Raw genomic sequence first — 15895 nt, forward strand, 5'->3', positions numbered from 1 at the left:
GCCAGAATTTCGATCTAGGGAGGGCCTTAATAACCAGTTCAGACTCGTTATTAGACAACTTGTAATTCCACAGATCTATAGTCCTTTAAGGTTCTGAACTGGGGAATGGCTTGATCAAAATGAACAGAAAGAGCTGTCTGGTGGCATAATACAGGATTCACAGAGGAAGGAAAGAACTGGAGCATGGAGAGATCAGATGGAAGGTTGTGGCAGGAAGACAGGCCCTGGAGATCGAGTGACCAGAGTTTGGAGCTAGAAAACTCGGTTCCAGCCTGGGCTGTACCATAATGCTGCTATGGGGAACCTTAGGCAAGTTATAGCCACATCTCTGACATCTTGTTACTCCTCCCTAAATAATGGGTTGATAAATTGAGACGAGACAATCTCTTGGTTCTTTCAAACTCTAAAATTCTGCCTGGTGCCTTTAAATTTTAATGCATTCTAAAGATTTATATTATGAAAGCCCTAAATATCATCCAGAATCCCGAAAAGAATTTAGATGAAATGATTCTCAAAGTAGTCTTTTGAAAGTACAAAGGAATAGAATTTTTAGTAATTCTAAGAACATAGTTTTTAAGAATATTTTCTAAACTGGATTATATTGAGACAAGCCCATCATTTCTGCATCTTACTGTTTTGTTTAAGAACGTGATTTGAGGGGGGAGAAAAAGAACATGATTTGGGTATTGCTGCGGCAGCAGTGGTTGATGATATTAAAATCAAATAAACATATTACTCTTGAAACAAATGAAATTATTTAAACCTACCTCTCTAAGAAATTTTATGAAAATATACCTAGGAGGCACAAATTATATTATCATCAAATTAATTTGTTTTCTAAGCTCAAATTTAATTTAAAATGTGATATTTCTCCAACTGGTTCAGTCAACAGACTTTAAAGGGATTTTAGATAGAGAACACAGGAAATAGATACAGTAACGTTGGAGAAAATAATTAACAAAATAGTTGTTCTGTTGCTGTGATGCTTCTAGAAGGTATTTTCAACAACTCCCTGAGGAATTGGCTCTTGCTGGAATGAAGCCAGGTTCTTCTCTCTGCTCACATCCGCAAACTTTTCTCCATTCTCATATCCTATAACAAACCATTTCCAAGCCTTGCTGAGTCCTTGGTCTCAGTGTTTTTCAGAACTGACACTGCCTCAAAAAAGAAAAAAAAAAAAAAAGGGAAAAGAAAAGAAAGAACTGGCTTTTCCTCATCTACAAAGATTTGGGTTGGGGTTCCCATTCCTGGGTGGCAGAAATGGTCTTCTCCTTAGAATAAATTGAAGGGCAAAAGAACCTTCCTGAATGAAGCTTTCATCAAGCCATTTCTGTTATTAAAACATTCAGGCATCCCATTACTTAGAGTTTGAAATCTAAATTCTGCAGTTGAGATCCCCTTCCTTTGAGCCAAGCAAATGCATTAGGTTTCTTTACAGACTTTAATCCTTTACATCTGAGATTCTATTTGGAATGCTTTTCTGCTCTCTCTCTCTGCCAGCAGATGACCACCACCTCTTGAAACCATCTATCGTGAAACTCATTTCCTTCAGGATGTTTTCCTGGTTTAGTAGCTACTTTGCAAACAAACAACTCTTGTTTTTGAGCTTTTAATCACATTAAGTGCTTTTAAGATAAATTATCCAAGTCAAGGGATAAACAACATATAGAGATTTCCATTCTTTAAGAAACCACCCAGAGGGATTTTACTTTGTGAGGAGGGATATAGGCACTTGAATTTGTAGGTGTCTTGCTTTTTAGCTGAATCCACACTAGAATCAGGGCAAAATGACTCTTTATGGTGACCTCTAGTGGGCACGGGACAATCCTACAAATTATGAAAAGTGAAGGGCAAAGTAAAACCCTTCCCAGTAACCAGCTGGTTTACTCGGCGGTCAGAAGACCGCATCCCACCCCACCCCACCCCTACCCCACCCTTATTTTCAATTCCAGTATTTGTTTTGCATTGAACAGTTTGTCTTACAACTCACCTGTTTCGCCTCTGGCGGGCACCGCGCGGGCTGGGCTACCGGTGTCGGATGTCGCGTGAATTGCAGGTAGCAGTTTAAAATAATCCCTGCCAAGTGGAACCCACTCCCTGCGCTTCGACCAGAAGGCAGGGCAGTTCGCTCTGAGGAGCCTTAAAGGGCACTTCAAGCTCCAAGAGCCAGTGCTGCAGCCGGCTCGGGGGTGCACAGGGGAAATCAAGACATTATGAAAAGGAGGGCGCAGATGAAGGCTACGGGAAAATTGTGTTCTTGCCAGTGGCAGAGCGATCCTCCTCAGACTTTCACCCCACTCTACAGAAAGCGTTCTGGGGGGGGGGGGAGAGGGTGTCCAGGAGCGGTACACGTAGGCGCCCTTTTAGGATCCGCGCCCCACAACGCTGGGGGTGGGCCCCTCCCTTCCGCGGGAGGACAGGCGGGAGGGCGACAACGAGCCTGGGTGCTGGGGTGTGTGGTCGCCTTTAGAGCGGTATGTGGGTCTCCGTGCCGCCAGAGGAAAAGCAAGTCGTCAAGAAAAGCAATTGCTGGGGTGCCTTCTTTGAGAAATCCCTTGGGGCGCTCTCAGAAACTGCGCTGGGTTCCGGATAGTTTCTGGAAGAAGCTCTCCAAACGCTGTCTGCCCCCGCTCCTCAAATCCTGCACCCCAGTCCTCACCCCTCCTTACCCTCCTGCCGCCTCCATTTGGCGGGGGGGGGGGGGGGCGGTTAAAAGGGGGCCGCCCAAGTCATCCTGATGGCCCCGGGTGGCACGCGGGAGCAGGCACCCCGGCCGCGGGGCTTAGCCGCCCCCACCCCCGGGGCTCCCCGTTGCTCCCTTCCCCGCCCCGCGGACCACTCCTGGCCGCAGCGGGCGGGAGCGGAGGGGGAGGACGGCGTCACGAGGCGGGGAGCCCGAGGTCCAGGGCGGGGCGCCGGGGAATCCCAGCCGAGCGGGCCCGGGAGGTGCGGGCGCGGGTGGGCAGAGGAGGGCGGCGCGTGGAGGGAGGTGAGCCGAGCTGAGCCGGGAGGCGAGGAGGGGGAACCGCGAGGAGGCCCCGCCCCCGCCTCGCGGAGCCGGCTCTCCGCCGCCTCCGAACCCGCTCACTTTGCCTCTCGCCTCTGGACGGCGGCGGGGCGGTTGCCGGAACCGCGGCCAGAGGGAGCGCCGGGGACCGTAAGCCATCCCGCACCGGTGCCTCCGCCCGCCGCCCGCGCCCCTCACGGGGGGCACAGCGCCGCCGCTTTGAAAGGACACCCTGGCCTCGCAGGGGGGCACCCCCCCCAAACGCTGACAGTCTCATTCCCAGCCAACGGGGCGCAGCGCTGACGCCTGAGGGGACTCCCCGGCCACCTGCAGGTACCGCCGAGCCGAGGGAGCGTCGCTAGCAGCAACGCCTGGCCGCGGAGGAGGCTAGAGCCGAGGGGTCTCCGGGTCGGCGAAGGGCAGGAGCGGAGCCCGCAGCGGGAGCCGGCCGGCCAGCCCGCGGGCCCCGACGGCGCGCTCCCCCGTCGGCCAACGGCAGGCAGGCCCCGCGCGGCGACCGGGGGGGCGGCGGCGGCCTCGGGCCTCGGGGCCTCGGGGCGGCCAGCCATGACCTTCGGGCGCAGCGGGGCGGCCTCGGTGGTGCTGAACGTGGGCGGCGCCCGGTACTCGCTGTCCCGGGAGCTGCTGAAGGACTTCCCGCTGCGCCGCGTGAGCCGGCTGCACGGCTGCCGCTCTGAGCGCGACGTGCTGGAGGTGTGCGACGACTACGACCGCGAGCGCAACGAGTACTTCTTCGACCGGCACTCGGAGGCCTTCGGCTTCATCCTGCTCTACGTGCGCGGCCACGGAAAGCTGCGCTTCGCGCCGCGGATGTGCGAGCTCTCATTTTACAACGAGATGATCTACTGGGGCCTGGAAGGCGCGCACCTAGAGTACTGCTGCCAGCGCCGCCTCGACGACCGCATGTCCGACACCTACACCTTCTACTCGGCCGACGAGCCCGGCGCCCTGGGCCGCGACGAGGTGCGACCGGGCGGTGCCGAAGTGGCCCCCTCCAGGCGCTGGCTCGAGCGCATGCGGCGGACCTTCGAGGAGCCCACGTCGTCTCTGGCCGCGCAGATCCTGGCCAGCGTGTCGGTAGTGTTCGTGATCGTGTCCATGGTGGTGCTGTGCGCCAGCACACTGCCCGACTGGCGCGCCGCGGCGGCCGATAACCGCAGCTTGGATGACCGGAGCAGGTACTCCGCCGGCCCTGGGAGGGAGCCCTCCGGGTAGGACGCACTGCTTCTCTGCCCGTCCCGTCCGTCCTGTCGCGTCTGTCCGTCCCGTCCGTCGGTCCCGTCTCCGTCCTATTTGCCTCCGGGCTGCCGAGCCAGGCTAGGTTCCCGGCCCAGCGAGGCCCCAGGCGGGGCCCCAGGCGTGGCCAGGCAGGGGATGGGTTTGTCCTCACTCCCCACTCCCTATTTACCTGGAACCAGGCGGCTCTGGTCCTTACACTAGACTCCCCTCTTTTTTTTTTTTTTTTTTTAATCTTTTAACATGTATTTACCCTTGAAAGACACAGTGAGAGAGGGGGAGAGGCAGAGAAAGGGAGACACAGAATCTGAAGCAGCCTCTATGCTGTCAGCACAGAGCCCGACGTGGGGCTCGAACTCACAAACGGGGAAATCGTGACCCGAGCTGAGGTTGGATGCTTAATCGACTGAGCCACCTAGGCGCCCCTACACTCCCTTCTTGAGGGCGAGTCGCCAGGCATGGGGAAGGGCAGGTAGAGATAAACAAGCCTCCCATCTTTTAGTTTACTTTTGAGCAAATAGCAACTAATTAGATTTCTTTAAACTTTTATTGTTAGCATTACAATTTAACCTTGGGTTAAGAGCAGTTTGAATTATTTGCCAATTTTTGGTGGTTGAAAAGATTGAAGTATTGTTATGGTGAAATGTGGTTTACTATGCACTGGCCACACATTCTAAACACTCTACATAATATGCACTTTAATGGAATTGTATTATCAAAGAGATTAACAACAAAAGACTCTAAATAATGGATGTCTGCCCTTTTCTCTCTTCTTTTCCTACCAAGTATGTAGTTAGCAAAGCACCTGTTCACTGCTTGGTACCAAAGATACACACTGTGGCTTTCAGAAGGGTCTTCAGTGTGGGGAGGGAAAAAATCACTACCTTGGAAAAGAAGAAACATTTAAACAGCCCCAAATCCAGAAACATTATTGGACTAATCTTTTTTTTTTTTTTTCCACTTTATTGGGATAAAAGGAAAATATTTTAATCTTTCCTTAGATCATGTTTACCTTTCAATAGAGATAACACACTTCTGTTTTTAGAGCTAGTGAGTTCATTTTGCATATTTGGTAGGGAATAAACAGTAAAGTTGGCTTTGAAGGGAAACAGTCTCTTGGGGGCACAAACACAAGATTGTATATTCTGTTTTACCTTTGACACTGTTTTAAGATGCCTCGTCCATTCATATTTATTTCCTTATTTATTTATTTTTCTCCTTCCATTCATTTTTAAAATTAGGTTGTGCCTGATAATCTTTTCCTGATAGAGATGTGTATGTTTCCGGTGGTATTATATGCCTTGATGTTACAGTGCATTAGTTCCACATAATAGTCTTCCTTTGGAGAGTGAAGATTGTTTTTTAATGTAAGAGGTAAATAAAATTGCCTAGTACCACAGAGTCCATTACCGATATAGTGATATCTTGGCATGATATCCAAGATACATGCGTTAAAAGGAAATTCATTAGTAGACTAATTGTGTGTAATGTATTAGGTTCTGAGTTTTTGATTTACAGATAAGAATTACTTATTTGGTACTCATCAGTACAATGAAATTAATTTATATACCTAAATACATAAATGTCCTTGATTCTTTTAGGAAACCATAGGACAATGAGCCTTGAAATGATTCACTAGTAATTGTGGAATTCTAAGGTTAGTGAAAGTTCAAGCTACATTAGCAAAGGAAACAGGAGAATTGAGTTAGACTTCCTGAGTCTGCAAAAGAAGTGAAAGAAGAAGAGGAATTCTTGATTTGTGTATATGTATTTTACGTATGTGTATAATTATTCAAGTCAGAACTGTTTCCTAGATACCCAGATATTTCAGGCAAAAGCATGTTTTTTCTTGGCTTAATGGCCCAGTTTTAAGCTTCACACTCCAAGTGTAGGTATGAAAATCAACCTCTGTAATCCCAAACAGGTAAGCTGAAGGAGCTGAGGAGGCTGGAAGTCACAGAGGGAGCCTCCCATAGGCCTCCTCCAACTGACAGGGCCTCTACGCTGGTGCTTTGACAATAGTCTCTCAAACCCTGCTTGCTTGTGTTTGCCGAAATTAGACTTTTTAAAACATCATTCTGATCATCTGACCATATTTGGCACCTACCGAATAAAGCCAAAACATTTTTCTTGTCCTTCAAAGCTCTTTATGGGTTACCCACAATCTGCCTTTCTTGACTTATCCTGTCATCATTTGCAAGCATCTTTTTTGAGTATGTGCTGTTTAAGGCACTGTTCGTACTCCAAATATTGTAACTTTTTTCCTGGTTGTTTTCTAAAGAAAAGGTGTCAAATTGCTGATGTCGGAATGAGAGGCACAATTGATTAACAATTGAGTTGTTCTGGGATACAGTCTGGCCTTCAAAGTGGAATGGGATGGAAACAAGTCATCTTTGGAAGGTTGCAGAGGTTGTGCACTGCCCAACAGTGGTGGGGGAGTGGTTGTCATTTATAAAAACTGTATTCACAACCTTTACAACCAGGTGTGCTCCACCTGAGAACATAATAAGGAGAATTTTCCAGGTAAAGAGAACGGCAGGGGCATAGGCATGAAATTTGCATATTATGTTTAGGGAGTGTGAGTCCAATGATTGAGTGAGAGGTGGAGGCACAGCAGATGTTCGAAAGCCTCAAATGAGAAGGATAATGATTTTATTTCGTAGGCAGTAGTTAGCTGTTGGCAGGGTTGGGGTAAGTAGGTTATGTATATAAAATCATGAGTGTCATGAGTTGTGCACTGCGAACTGGGGATGGGGAAGATTGGAAGCAGGAGGATGAGTTTGGAGATCTTTGCAGAGGGAAGGATTGCTCTGAGGTGGTAAGAATGGAGAAGAAATGATCTCTCTGGAAAATATTAGAAAGACTCATAATTAATCCAGGGCATTGGAAGGATACAGGCATCAGGGACTGAGTACTTGGACTTCCAGGAGCTAGGAGTACTCCCTGTCACTTGCCGGCTCCATTTGTCCATATTGGCCTGCTCACTCGTTCCTGAACCCACCCGAATGTTCCTTACTGTGCAGTCCCTTGCCTGTCGAAATTGAATCATCCATCAAGCCCAACTTAGATTCTGTTTCTTTTTTGAAGCCTTTCCTGCCTACCTGAGTAGATGTGATGTTTTCTTTTGAATTTCTTGAGGGATTTCTTATTTGTTCTACTTAGTTGCCATCTATAATGTCCTTCCTAGCATGGTAGTTATTTTTTCATATAAACATGTCCTCGTTTCTAAACTAGATGAGAGGAAAAGGCCTAGAAGGCAGCTAAATTCTATACTATTTATTATGACGGCATCTTTTAGAAAAAAAATTATTTCGGCACAATAAATGTCTACTGTTTATATTATAATTCAAAATACAGCCTTCCAGGATGATATCTTCTGTTGCATAGATTGAAGAGCTGTGTGGGGTAAGGCTGTGGGCTTCAGCTGGTGGAACTCTTAGTTGAGGAGGACAGGATCTTGTGCTAAGAATGAGAAAAAAAGTCTGTTAAATCAAGGAATGATTGTTTATTAGGTAGTGATTTTGCAAAAGGAATAAAGATAAGCATAGGATTTCTTTTTATTAATCTTTGAAATATTAGAATAGCATACAATCTCAAGTTTGGAAGAAATCTTGAGAGGTCTTCCAAATCAATAATTTGAAAGTTTTTTTCTGTATGAATATGATCTTTTTTTTTAAGGTTTATTTATTTGTCTTGAGAGAGAGAGAGAGAGAGAATCCCAAGCAGGCTCTGCACTGTCAGCACAGAGCCCGACATGGGGCTTAAACTCATGAATCATGAGATCATGACCTAAGCTGAAATCAAGAGTCCACGCTTAACTGACTGAGCCACCTAGGTACCCCATGAATATGTTCCTTTTAAATTGATTTGTTCTAGGTGATTAATAATCATATAAATAATGGTTTAAAGTCCAGACGCTATAAAAGCAAGCCTTTCTCCATCTCCTGGGCATTTACTTCTTTTCCCTAGATGTAACCAAAGTTACTTGATTTTGTGTGTCATTTTAGAGACATTTTATGTACTTACAAACATATCATAGATATTTACAAACAACACAACAAAAACAGTACAATAATACTTTTCTGAAACTTCCTTTTCAAACTAACCAACATGTCTTGGAGATTGTTCTGTATAAGTCTATAAAGAGCTACCCAGTTATTTTATGCAGCTGTATAATATTCCACTGTATGAATGTCTCATAATTTTTGGACATTTATGTTGTCTCATCTATAGAGAATGCTGCAATGAATATCCTTGTGCATGTACATTATTTTGCTTTTATCCATAGGATAAACTCCTGAAAGTTAAGACATAGGGTCAAAGGGCATGTGGATTTGTAATTTGCATAGGTAATTCCAAAGTGCTCTTCAAAAAGATGATATCGTTTTATACTCCTGCCTGCAGTGTGTGGGAAAATACGCTTTTTCTTTCTGTTTTTTTATTTTTTATTTTTAAAGTTTATTTTATTTTGAGAGAGAGAGTGCATGTGTATGAGCGGAGGAGGGGCAGAGACAGAATCTCAAGCAGGCTCACACTGTCAGCTCAGAGCCTCACATGGGGCTCTAACTCACGAACCCCCAGGTCGTGACCTGAGCAGAGATCAAGAGTCAGACACTCAAATGACTGAGCCAGCCAGGCACCTGACCCACTCTTTTAAAACCACTCATGGGGCGCCTGGGTGGCTTAAGGGTCCGACTTCAGCTCAGGTTATGATCTCACAGTTCCTGGGTTCGAGCGCTGCGTTGGGCTCTGTGCTGACAGCTCAGAGCCTGGAGGCTGCCTTGAATTCAGTGCCTCTCTCTCTCTCTCTCTCTCTCTCTCTCTCTCTCTTTCTCTTTCTCTCTTCCCCTGCTTGTGCTCTGTCACTCACAAAAAATAAATAGATAAATAAAATCACTCAGCATGGCTGCCTGTGTCATAAAAAGATACTCTATGCTAGTCAGAACTTTGAGGAAAAGGTCACATATAAAGTACTTCTCACCTTTACTTTTTGGTCCCCTTTGCCTCTGAACTTATGTCCCCTCAGCCAATCTCAGCTGTTGTGTTTTGTCTTTTGAATTTTAAATCTCTTTATGGTGCAAAGTCTTGCTGTAATTTTAATCTGTCCTTCAGAAATTATTTCTAAAAGTTGATTCATGTTGGAATTTTGATCTTTAATTTGTATTGCTTTGTGGTGTGGTAGTGAGAATCTGAGGAGATGTAAAGATGTTCAAGTTTTTTTTGCAGTGTTATTTTTAACCCAAGTTTTAAAAATGAAATACATAATCAAAATGAAACACCAAGTGGTGGAAATTTAAAAATCAATTGTATTATTTCTATTGCCTATTAGGTCAATATTGTATAAATTCAGTAGGTTTTTAAGTACTTTAAAAATAAAAAGCAATATTTGAAACTGAAGGTGAAAGTCTCAGTGCTTTTACTTTGCAGATAAGGTGGATACTTTCAGAAGCCGGTAATTAATAGATCTCTGATAGGATTGAACATAACCCTGAATCTCAGTTAAATTTTGTTCTTGCACAGTGGACTGTTTCTTTTAATATATGTACAGGGTTTTTCTATCTGCTGCCAGTTTTAGAATGCAGTGGAAACTTTCTTTTGTCAATACTCTTTTTTTAATCAAGGTGCTTTTTTTCTCCCTCAGTAAGCAAATTAATTTTCTTTTTTTTTTTTTTAATTTTTTTTTTTTTAACGTTTATTTATTTTTGAGACACAGAGAGACAGAGCATGAACGGGGGAGGGTCAGAGAGAGAGAGGGAGACACAGAATCGGAAACAGGCTCCAGGCTCTGAGCTGTCAGCACAGAGCCCGACTCGGGGCTCGAACTCACTGACCGCGAGATCATGACCTGAGCCGAAGTCGGCCGCTTAACCGACTGAGCCACCCAGGTGCCCCGCAAATTAATTTTCAATGTTGTTCTTTTTATTTTATTTTTTTTAAGTGAAAAGTTTGCTCACTGGAGTAAAGTATGGTTCTCAGTGTTGTGAAGTGAAGCGTAAACATGCCCCTCTCTCCTCAATCCCATTACCCAGTTTCTCGGTATTCTTTCCTGAAATGCCCATATAAATGTAGGTACACGCGCGCGTACACACACACACGTGTGTATAAATTATATGTACATATTATAGATATTTTTAAAAATTTATAACTGGGATCATTCTATAATGTTGTTTAACAATTTGCTTTTTTGTCTGCACATCTTGGAACTCTTTCCTCATCAGTTGGATAGAAATCTTCCTCGTTCTTTTGAAAACCTGTAGAATGTTCCATTGTATGGCCGGACCACAGTTCAGTGAACAAGCCTCTGTCCTGTCAGTAATAGTGATGGTTGTCATAGTTAAATTTATTTCATAGTTCGTATATGCTAGCTGCTTGTTAAGTTTTTACATGTAGTTTGTCATCTAAGTCTCCTGTAACAATCTTGTGAGGTGGCACCGTTACTATCTTCATTTTATGAGTGAGATTTAGAGAGGTGAAGCAGCACGTAAGCTCACAGAGTGGGTAAATGGTGACCCGGCATTTGGTTCCCATGTCCCTGCTCCATACTACTGTGGAATGTTTGGTTTTGACTCCAGTTTTTCAAAAATGCAAATGGTGGTAAAGAACAATCTTTTTCATATATCTTTTTTGCAAATTGGCGTGGGTATATATGTTAGATAAATTCTGAAGTGGAAATCGCAGAGGATTGTGTTTAAATTTTTTTTTTTGTTAATATTTTTATTTATTTTTGAGACAGAGACAGACAGAGCATGAGCAGGGGAGGGGCAGAGAGAGGGGGAGACACAGAATCCGAAGCAGGCTCCAGGCTTCAAGCTGTCAGCGCAGAGCCTGACACGGGGCTCGAACCCACAGACTGTGAGATCATACCTGAGCCAAAGTCGGACGCTCAACTGACTGAGCCACCCAGGCGTCCTGAGGATTGTATTTAAAAAAAGTTTTTTTGTCGGGGCGCCTGGGTGGCTCAGTCAGTTAAGTGTCTGACTTCAGGTCATGATCTCATGGTATGCAAGGTCAAGCCCCATGTTGGGCTCTATGCTGACAGCTCAGAGCCTGGAGCCTGCTTCAGATTCTGTCTCCCTCTGTCTCTGTTCCTCCCCTGCTCGCACTCTGTCTCTCTCTCTCTCTCTCTCAAAAGTAAATAAATATTAAAAAAAATTTTTTTTTTAAATTTTGTCAGCTATTACCAAATTTCCCTTAAACTGAGTGCGATTTAGCACTACTCTTTATTAGTGATAGTGACTGTTATAACATGAATGCAATTAATAATGAATAGAATGCTAATATTAATAAAATTTTAATAAAAAACATTTGGAAATAATCACCTTAAAAAAATTAAACAGCTTTAAAGGGGAGCCTGAGTGACTCAATTGGTTAAACATCTGACTTTGGCTCAGGTCATGATCTCAGTTCCTAAGTTCAAGCCCCACATTGGGCTGTCTGCTCCTCTCAGCACAGAGCCCCCTTTGGATCCTCTGTCCCCCTCTTTCTTTGCCCCTCCCCAGCTTGTTCTTTCTTTCTCTCTCTCTAAATAAATAAACTTAAAAAAAAAAAGAATGTCTTAAAAAATATGTAACAGCTTTTTTTTTTTTAGTTTTTTTTAAATGTTTTTATTTATTTATTTTTTATGAGACAGAGAGAGAGCATGAGCAGGGGAGGGGCAGAGAGAGAGGGAGACACAGAATCCAAAGCAGGCTCCAGGTCCTGAGCTGTCAGCACAGAGCCTGATGCAGGGCTCGAGCTCATGGACTGTGAGATCATGACCTGAGCCGAAGTTGGATGCTTAACCGACTGAGCCACGCAAGAGCCCCAAGTATGTAACCGCTTTATTGAGATATAACTCGCATACTGTAGAACTCACCTTTAAAGTGCACAATTCATGGGGCGCCTGGGTGGCTCAGTCGGTTAAGTGGCTGACTTCGGCTCAGGTCATGATCTCAAGGTTCATGGGTTCAAGCCCTGCACCAGGCTTTATGCTGACAGCTCAGACCCTGGAGCCCGAGTCTCCTTCTCCCTCTGCCCCTCCCCCACTCATGCTCTCTCTCTCTCTCTCTCGCTTTCCATCTCTCTCTCTCTCTCTCTCTGTTTGCCTCTCTCTCAAAAATGGATTAAAAAAAAATTTAAAAATGTACAATTCAGGAGTGCCCAGCTGGTTCACTCTGTTGAGCAGAAGACTCTTGATCCTGAGAAGACTCATGAGTTCAAACCCCACACTGGGCGTGGAGCCTACTTAAAAAAAAATTAAGTAAAGCACACAATTCAGTGAATTTTACTGTATTCACCGAGTTGTACAAGTATCGATCATCATCCATTCTACTTGAAGCATTATGTTTTGGTGATGTGTTTGAAGGAGTATTAAAATGTGTTAGAAAGCTGGAACCCATGAATGGCTAAGAAAGGGACCTAGGCATTTTGACTGAGCAAATGAATCAGATGAAGCAATAGGCAAAACATTTGTGTTTGAATTCATTCATTCATTCATGAACGGGTGGGTTCTGTTGGGAGTGTTTGGAAGAGTTATATGTATTTAAGTGATTTTCTCTGCCTGCTGGTAGCAAGGACTCCTCAGCTTTTCCTCTACTGGCGAAGGGAAGTGTGTAATTGAGGCAATCATCTGACTTTCTCAGGCCAAAAAAATGTCTAAAGGAAAAGGCGATGGTGTTAAGAATTCAGGACTCCCGAGTCGGGAGGCCTCCCTGGAGTTAATTCATTACCCTGCTCTGGGCCTGTACCCTCCTCAGTTAAGTGGGGATTTTACACAGAAGGGTCAACGAGAGAATGAAGACTGAGCCCTCAGCAGGAAACTGAACTCCTTAGCTCGTTACCTTTCCTTGTATTGGGCCTCTTCCCGCTGTCTCTCTTTTCTTGAGTTGCTTGTGAATGTCTTACCTCCCTTTTCGTCTACGAGTTCTTTGAGAACAGAAATTCTTCCTTCACAACATGTAGTTCAATACCTTGCACATGGGCAGTCCTTCAGTGTGTATTTTATGTACGTGTGAAAGAAACATGCAGGTACAACAGTGTTTTCATTTTTTAAAAGATTTTTATTTTGTCTTCTTTATTTATGTTTAAAATGTCTATTTATTTTGAGAGAGAGAGAGAGAGAGAGACCAAGAGTGTGCATGAGCAAGAGAGGGATAGAGAAGGGGAGGGAGGGAGGGAGAGAGAGAGAGAGAGAGAGAGAGAGAGAGAATCTTAAGCAGGTGCCATGCTTAGAGTAGAGCCAAACACGGGACTTGATCCCATAAATTGTGAGATCATGACCTGAGCCAAAATCAAGAGTTGGATGCTTAATCAACTGAGCCCCCCAGGCGCCCCTAAAGATTTTATTAAGTATAATCTCTGCACCCACCATGGGGCTTGAGCTCACAATCCTGAGATCAAGATCTGCATGCTCCAGCAACTGAGCCAGCCAGGTGCCCCACATTTTCATTTTTGATACGAGAGTGTGTGTTTTTATAAGTTGCCTTCAACCTATGAGTAGGTTATATTTTAAGGACTTACTTGCAAATGGGTTTTATGGCTTTCTATTCATTTATTCATGAAGTTCGACAAACATTTATTGAACAACTCCTATATATCTGGGACTGTTCTGGGGGCTGGAGATATAGCAGTGAACAAAAAAAAAAAAAACAAAAAAAAAACAAAACACAACCAGAGTCCTTGCCCTCAAGAACCATCTGTTCTAATAAATAAATATATAATGATAGTGATAGATGCTATGAAGAAACAAAGCAGAATTAAGGGATTTATAGAGTGTGGACCATAGTCAGGAAAGGCCTCTCTAATCAGGCGGTGGATGTCTGAACAAGGACCGGGAGGGATGCAGGGAGCAGCCATGAAGGTATCTGGCCAAGAGAGTTCCAGGCAGAGAGCATGTAAGCACAGACTTTGAGGGGGGTGTGCCCTTGGTCTGTTGGAGGAACAGCAAGGAAGCAGAGAGGTAGGGGTGACCAGGGTCTCTGCTGTCCCCCACACATTCTGTTGCAGGACTGGTGGTCTGGAACAAGTGTGGGCAGACTGCGGCCTGCAGACAACTTAGGCCCTTTGCCTGTTTTTGTACAGCAGAGGGGTAGGGGTTGGGAATTGGGGGTGATGGTGACAGTGACAGTGGGGGGGGGGGGAATGGAGTTCTTGTAGAGCTGTATGGGTGCACCAGCTAAAGGGATTTACTTTTGATAGTCTTCATTTTTAAAAGAGAAAATAAAATGGTAAGGACTTTGGATTTGTATTGGAATGTGGGTTTTGAGCAGAAGACATAACTTGATTGAATTGAAAAAAATTTTAAAGTAATCTCTGCACCCAATAGGGGGCTCAAACTCATGACCCAGAGGTCAAAAGTTGGATGGTCTATGGACTGAGCCAGCCAGGTGCCCCTGATTTAATTTAAAATTTTAAGAGATGACTCTGGCCCCGGTATGGAGGGCAGACTCTAGGGGGCAAGGGTGGAGCCAGTGAGGCCAGTTAGGACCCCCATTTCACCTAATACTCAAAGGGCTGCCTAGAGCCCTGGGTCCAGGCTGCTAGCTGCCGTGTTGATCTGAGTTGCCGTGGCAGGGTTTCCTTTTTCGTTTTCTGGGTAAAACTGTTGTCGTAATTGGTCAGGTTTGCCTCTGACATCATTGCATGACCAGGGCTCTGCTGTTCCCCCCACACTCTGTTGCAGGACTGGTGGTCTGGAGCAAGGGTGGGCAGACTGTGGCCTGCAGACAACTCAGGCCCGCTGCCTGTTTCTGTACAGCCCCTGAGCTAAATGGTTTTTACACTTTTAAAATGGTGAGGAAAAAAAATCAAAAGAAGACTGTTTTGTGACTCATGCAAATTATCTGACATTCAGATTTCAGCGTCCATAAATACAGTTTTACTGGTGCACAGCCATGCTCATTTGTTTACATGTTGTCTGTGGCAGCTTCCTGCTACTTGGGTGGAGTTGAACACTTGAACATTTGCAACAGAGGCTAGCTGGCTTGCAAAGCCTGAAACGTTGACTCTCTGGCTCTTTACAGAAAAAGCTTGTCAACCCTGGGTCTAGAATGGTCTTGTCGTAGGTTTCAGCCTGTCCGGCTGTGTGTCCTCGGGCACATTCCTTCTCGAAGCCTCGGTGTTCTCATTTGTAAAGTAAGGATAGCGGTAGAGGGTTGAGGATGGGTTACTAACTGCTGTCTTCTAACCAGCTTGATGCCAGATGCTGCCCTTGGATCTCACTGAGGCCCACCCTGACTCACAGATTGTTCTGTTTTCCCAAGATACTTCCCCTAACCAGAGCTCATTATTCGATCCTAAGAGTTCTGGTACAGTAGGGACTTTTATTAGCATTTTCGGTTGAGGTGGGAAATCCAGTATTTATAAGTTAGGGACTGTCTGTATTAATTTCAGATCACAGATTTAGACTTACCAATTTACTCTGAACTGGTGAATGTGAGAGGTAGTTGGGGAAAGGATGGATGATCAAAACTGGGATTCACCAGGTAGGGTCCTAGTAAACCAGGGACTGCATTTTTATGGGAAATAAAATGGGAAGTACATATCAAAAAAGGAAGGTGTCCTGGGACGCCTGGCTGGCTCAGTCGGTTGAGCGTCCGACTTTCGATTTCAGGTCAGGCCATGATCCCAGGGTCATGGGATCGAGCCCTAAGT

The 15895-nt window shown here is 45.1% G+C and overlaps 1 protein-coding gene and 1 long non-coding RNA gene across 5 annotated transcripts in view; one reads left to right on the forward strand and one right to left on the reverse strand.

Moving 5' to 3' along the window:
* Positions 1-829: 829 nt before the first annotated feature.
* LOC125937498 (uncharacterized) lies at positions 830-2830 on the reverse strand. 2 transcript variants are annotated; one of them, XR_007462401.1, is made up of 2 exons: positions 1991-2830; positions 830-1092 (listed from the first exon to the last, which is right to left on the reverse strand). It is a non-coding gene; the product is annotated as an uncharacterized LOC125937498 (long non-coding RNA). The 2 variants fall into 2 exon arrangements; XR_007462402.1 differs by having other exon boundaries at positions 830-1154.
* Positions 2831-3098: 268 nt separating this feature from the next.
* Positions 3099-15895, forward strand: part of KCNG3 (potassium voltage-gated channel modifier subfamily G member 3) — a 61161-nt gene continuing 48364 nt past the window's right edge. For all 3 annotated transcript variants that reach the window (XM_049652235.1, XM_049652236.1, XM_049652234.1), the window contains exon 1: positions 3099-4206. In XM_049652235.1, coding sequence (XP_049508192.1) covers positions 3575-4206 — 632 coding nt within the window. In that variant the 5' untranslated portion in view covers positions 3099-3574. The remainder of the gene's footprint in view (positions 4207-15895) is intronic.

Source organism: Panthera uncia, assembly GCF_023721935.1.
Source record: "Panthera uncia isolate 11264 chromosome A3 unlocalized genomic scaffold, Puncia_PCG_1.0 HiC_scaffold_12, whole genome shotgun sequence".
NCBI lineage: Eukaryota > Metazoa > Chordata > Mammalia > Carnivora > Felidae > Panthera > Panthera uncia.